The 6099-nt window shown below is 38.2% G+C and overlaps 1 protein-coding gene across 2 annotated transcripts in view; it reads left to right on the top strand.

Annotated features, from left to right (window-relative positions):
- Positions 1 to 4049: 4049 nt before the first annotated feature.
- Positions 4050 to 6099, top strand: part of SLC25A12 (solute carrier family 25 member 12) — a 75735-nt gene continuing 73685 nt past the window's right edge. The window contains exons 1-2 of one of the 2 annotated variants that reach the window (XM_039855934.1): positions 4050 to 4172; positions 5099 to 5152. In XM_039855934.1, the coding sequence (XP_039711868.1) occupies positions 4161 to 4172; positions 5099 to 5152 (66 nt within the window). In that variant the 5' untranslated portion in view covers positions 4050 to 4160. The remainder of the gene's footprint in view (positions 4173 to 5098; positions 5153 to 6099) is intronic. The other variant, XM_039855935.1, reaches the window with a different exon arrangement.

The following is a 6099-nucleotide window of genomic DNA, read 5'->3' as shown; positions in this document are numbered from 1 at the left end:
TTATTGACCTCTAAGTAGAAGGGAGGCAAAACCAGATCCAAATAAATCCCCAGGGATAGGGTATTTGTGGACAGCTGAGGGACTTGGCAGGATGTTTGTTATCCTAGTTATACACTTTTGATTGGAATGGGAATATGTGACAAACTACAGAGTTTTTACCCCTTTATTACCTAAAGCTGCCTTGGCTTTTGGCATTTGCAAAAGGTTTTGGTATCATTCTTTCAACTTTATTCATTAAGAAAGCGAATCGCAGTAGTTGCCACAGCAAAATATTCTCCATGCTTTGGGACCCATGCTACTTATTTTTCTTGTATAGCCTATAGCTTCAACAGTAAGTTTAGTACAAACACAAGGTACTCAATAAATGTTTATTAACTAAAATTTGGCTCATTCTAAATCATGACATTAGAGTGTTAAAAGAAGGGTTAAAGCTTATATAGTTCAATCCTCATGTGAGCATAAGGTTTCTCAATAAATACTAGCTTGTACATGACTAGTATAGTGATAGGGCACTCACAGCCTTAAACATCTAGAACAGCTCATTTCATGAATTTCTTGCAAAATCCATTGAAAAGAAAATTGGCTATTATTGCCTCCATAGGGAATAAAGAAGACTGTGGTCCAAAAATAAGATCATCGACATCCTCATTACACAATTTATAAAACTTAGAGCCAAACTGTGAGGAAGAGCAGTTTAGGAAGATGTAGTTGTAGGAGTACAACTATTCATCTGATTTTTGATACCCCACTCTTTCCTCTCCACCAAAATGAGAATTTATTTCAGTTAGAGCAAATGTTAATAGAGAGAGTATAATACTGGTATAGTATAGAGAAGCCCTAAAATGTGTTATTTATCTAGTGTCTAACAATAAGTGGCTTGGGTTGAAATAATAATTTCTGATTTATTGATTATCAGGTCAGTCTCCCAACTAGAACATAATTTGCTCAAATTTGGACACTTAACCTTTTGTAATTCTCCCCAGCCTACCTCCTGCCATTTCCCCATATAGATTCTTAGCAAGGAAGGAATTAAAAGCACAACTTATAAAATTTGTAAATTTTGCAATATTTCAGTAAAATATGAAGAATAATTTTATAATTTTAGGTACAGGCCAAAACCAATATACACTTAAATTTTCAGATATTCAAATAAGGTCAGGTTATGGTCAGCTCATGCTATTTATTTCAAATATTTTAAATGAGCTTCATCTTGATGGGGGCATAAAATCCATCTTATTCCTCATCTTAGTGATAACGTGTATACATTTATCTAGGAAGAGTTCCACTCCTGCTTTAATTAGCCAATGATATCTTAATGCTTTACTAAGTGTTACTATACCACCTTGATTTACTTCTTGCAAGATGACATCCATAGTAGTTGTGTGGGAAATGGAAAAAGGAATAAAAATGTATTCATGTCAGTAAAATAATCAGTGGAGGCTAGAAGATAAACAGAAATGGTATGTTATTAAAGATGGAAGGAGGTCCAGGAGCTGTGGCAGAACAGGCTCGTTGGAAATTGCTTCTTGTTTTAATAATTATGTTTTAGTTTATTAGGGCACTAGGCATTAGTGTAAGTCTAACTTTCACCCACAAAGTGCCTGGCTGGTTTCAAATTAATATAATGTAAGCTGCCTGGGAGTTGGAGACATGTTTCTGTGGGTTTGTCTAGTAAGCTCCTATTTCTGTTTTGCATCTGGAGGTAATATATTATTTTCATGGGCAACAACTTCACAAGCACATTTAACTTCCCAGCTCAGTCAAGTTACAGATTGAATCTTTTATGAAAGCAACTCTAAAAAGTGACTATTAATGACAATACAATTGCTATTAGCCTCTAAGCCTTTAACTTCCAATTTTACTTTCTGAAATGCCATTTTTTATAGACTGCCTTAATTAACAAGTTTTCAAATTATAGTTGTTCCATGGTTTAAAAATTATTTCTTGTTCTTTTCTCTCTTTGGGGGAGTAAGAGGGAGAGGATGCCATCTGAGTGAAAAAAATATGTTGTTTACAAATATTGTTTAAAACGTAAAGAAAGAGTTATGAATTCGTGTTGACATGTAACTTTTAAAAAAAAATCATGAAAAGTTTTGAGTTATTTCTACCGCCTTTTCCCATATTGTGAATCTTGACAGGTTTGTCTTTTGATATCTCATTAACTGATAAGTTTTCCCACAACCTTGATCATCTACAATTGAGGCAAAAGTAAGTTTTAATTTGTTTTAACTTCTGATAATACTGTTAGCCAATCATTATGACAGAATGATAGATTGCAAAGTTTTTCAGGGCAAGAGCTGAAAAACTTTGTTTATTGTATTTGTTTATTGTATTTGGATAGAAAATCTAGCAAAATTCACCTTTATTTAGGGTAGGTGAGCTCTTCTATCTTCTCCATATAGCAGCCTTATTTAGTTTTAAATTATTATATCATCTCTATTGCAACTAGATTGGCACTGGTGAAAACCTTAGACTTGCTCAAAGATCAGTTATTTTTTATGTAATCATGAATTATTGTGGTGGGCTCTGTTTGAATGTAATGTTGTCTTTCACTCTCGGAGTGGCCAGACTGATCCTAAATTTTCACTCCAACAACGTGGGTTTGGTCAATAACGTGTTCCAATAGAAAATAATTCCTTCATTGTAAATAAGTGCTTTCCTTTCCCTTAAGTACTTTTATCAAACTGAAGGACTTTGAGCTACTAAACAGACATCCTTTCCTCGTAAAGTAACATAAAATAAACATCTTGAGATTTCTAGAGTAACTTCATAAAACAAGAGAGAGCAGAGTATCAGGGTCATAAGGTGCTAGTAGAACAAAATATAAATTTGTAAATCTTTATGTTCAAATACATTGTTACAATAACTTCCAACAGACTGAAGAATGATGTAATGACGGTAGACAATTAAATCAACTGCAGCAGAAAAGCTAATTTTAGGAGTACTAGTAATTTAGTATTTCTTATCAACAATTTCCATTTGCCACTATTTCCTCATTTCTATTGGATACTTAACACAAATATCATAATTAGCGAGACTGGTTAAAAGGGAAACCTTCCGTGAGATTCAATACTGGAAATGTAAAAGAGGGCGGAGAGGGATTACAAGGCTAAGTGAGATTAAGATAAATCTTGGAATTGTTAGACATAGGGAACATGCTTGGTTTAAAGACAGAAAAAAATACCTTAGGGTTGAGGTTGTGAGGAAGCACTGACCATCTGCAAACTCCTAGAGGGTAGGGACTACATGTTATTTGTCCTTACAGGCAGGACGGTGTCTGGCATATAATAGATGCCCAGTAAATGTTTGTTGAGTGAATTAATATGTGGCTCAATATAGTCATAATGATAAGACTCAGTTTAGAGACATTATTTTGGTTCAAAGGATAGCTACTATTTCTTAGGTAGTGTTGTTTATGTAGGGGCAAATTGGGGCAGGATTCAGTGCCAGCTGAGTCCAAGACAAACGGATTTTTTTCCTGTATGCGTGTGTGCCCCATCTCATTGTGCAAAAGATTTAGATGATTGGGAATGCGGAGGGAGTCTATGAAAGCTATAATAGTACATAATACACAAATACATTAAGCATATTCATCCCATGCCAATTTAGGGGCATATTTCTCAAGTTTTGTTTACTTAAGCTTTCCCCAGAGTGAGTGGTTCCCAATCTTTTTTATTGTCAGTATTTGCCACTAATTCATTTATTATTATTAATGGAACATATTCTTTGATCCTTCGAAATCTTGCTCAACCTAGGCCCCAAGCGATCGCTTAAGTCTCAGGGTAAAAAGACTTTGGCTGAAGTCGGTGCCCAAAGCCACACCCACTAACAGGCCTTAGGAAACCTGGGGCTTTTCTGGCGTTGACTCGGCTGTGGGCAACCGTGCAGCGCTTCGGAATCCCACGGCTGGCACTCCAGTCTTCCCCTTGACAGGTGTGTCCCCTCTTTCGCGCTGCGGGTGGGCAGACCCCTGGCCAGCTCCCTTTCTGGCTGGGGCGTTGGGCCCATCTCCCTGTCCCGCCTACCCCGGATCATTTGCATAGGGGCGCGCGCAGCGCCGCGGAACGGGAAGACGGGCGCGGCCAGGGAGGCGGCGCGCGCGCGCCCTGACAGCTCGGCCCTGCTCGCTCACTCGCTCGTCCCCGGCTTCCGAGCACAGCATGGCGGTCAAGGTGACTCCAACTCTCTGCTGCTGCCTTTATTGCATAAGAGACATTCTGGGGATCCCGCTTGCAAGCCCTCACCTCCTCCCATTTCCTTCTTTGCTTGGATTTTAGATAGCGTGTCCTGGGGCTCTAGCTTGCGGGTGGGAGAACTGTGCGGGGCTTGGACCGAGGGAGAGGATGCCCGGCTGGGGGAGGGGAACGAGGAGGGATTGTGAGTTGGAGGGGCTTGTGGGGACCACGGGTCGGTGAAGGAAGAGTAGTGTCTTTCCCTAAGTGCATTGTGAGTCCAGAGTTGGAGGGCATTAGAAAGGGAGTCGGAAGAAGTGGCATGTAAAGCTGGTGATACCTAAAGCATCTGTGTATTGCGGTGGGGGAGGGGGTGAGTAATTGAGTAATTCGGAGCCTCATTGTGGCCGGGGGCAATGGTTGGCATTTGCGCTGCAGGTGGCAGGATGTCGAAAGTATTTGGAAACGTAGTAGCTTTCATATTTTAAGTTGGGTGGAGAAAGAGAGGGGCGCGAAGATAATTATATTCTGGATTTCTTTACATCGGGAAGAAAGGCTGCTAGGCCATGCCATTCATTTGGGTGTTTCAACTTTCCTATTAATCTACTCTTGCTGGCTTCCTGATTTGAAGGTGGTTGGTTGCTGTGTTGCTAGTGGATATGGAGTAAAGTAAGAGATTGATCCTCACTGTCTTTCCTTTCCAATCCAGGCGAAATCTATCTGGTAGATTTGCGGTCTTTTAGGCTCTTCCACCCTCTAGTCACAGATCTCCAATTTGACAGTTGTCATCAGAATTGGTGTTTTTGGTTTGTTTTAAACTAAATGCCTTTATAAAAGATAAGAGCATTGATTGTTAGTATCTGTGAACTCTAATCTGAAGAGATATGATCTCTAGTGAAGCATTAATTGCCTTTTTTTGCTTACAGGTGCAGACAACCAAGCGAGGTGATCCTCATGAGTTAAGAAACATATTCCTGCAGGTAAATTGGTTTATGTACTGTGCTTTTTAACCGGGGGTGGGAATAAAAGTGGAAATCTGGTACTTTTCAGGCCTTACCTTTAGAAATGTTCTCTTTTCATGTAGTCTTAAAAACATGGCTAGGTAATATAGCTTATAATTCTTATTTTGTTAAGGTTTGAATAAAAGTTTTTTTTTTAAATTAAAGTTTGATAAGAGATTTCCCTCATGGTTTTTAAAAACATGGCTTAAGACATGGAAAAGAATATTAAAAAGAATTTTTAGCTTCCCTTAAGCACTGTGACCAAAATAAAATTTCGAAATATATTGACATTCTTGTGTAATTATAGGTATGGTGATTAAAATTCTTTTGTCCTTGAAAGTTCCGTGTTTATAAAGTTTCCCTACTTATCAGCAATTCTCTGTGTAATTTGATACAGAGATAAAAATATTATAGCTATTAATTTGTGTGTCTCCCCCCCCCTTTTTTTGCTAGACTTGGTGTTATTTTATTTTGCTTTTTCCAGTCTGATCCCTTTTTTATATCCATACTCGTTTGAGATTTAGCTACAAAATGTTACTATCTGAGATTCTTGCCAGGAACTACCTTAACTTGTGATAAATTTTGAGGATCAGCGACTTGGCTGTAAACTTAAAAAAAATTGGCTTACATTTTTGTTTTGCTTTCTTTTCTTAAATTTCAAAAGCTCTTCATGCAGAAAGTTGTACTTAAGAAGTAGATGTAAAGGGAGACAAACTAAAGTTTTCCACTAACTATTGTTTTTCTCTGAAATTTTCTTTTGAGAACTTTCTATTCCAGACCTGGGTTCTTGTGAGGAAATTTTGACCTTGGGCAGATCCCTGTTGGGTGTTAGCTTTCTCTGTAAAATGAGAGGTGATCTCCAAGGTTCCTTCCAACTCCAAAAGTCTATGATTCTATATTAGGAACATACTCTAACATATGCCGAT

Source organism: Pteropus medius, unplaced genomic scaffold (genome assembly GCF_902729225.1).
Source record: "Pteropus medius unplaced genomic scaffold, Ma_sr-lr_union100, whole genome shotgun sequence".
NCBI lineage: Eukaryota > Metazoa > Chordata > Mammalia > Chiroptera > Pteropodidae > Pteropus > Pteropus medius.
Note: the sequence above shows the minus strand (reverse complement) of the source record. Positions and strands in the feature narration are given on the sequence as shown.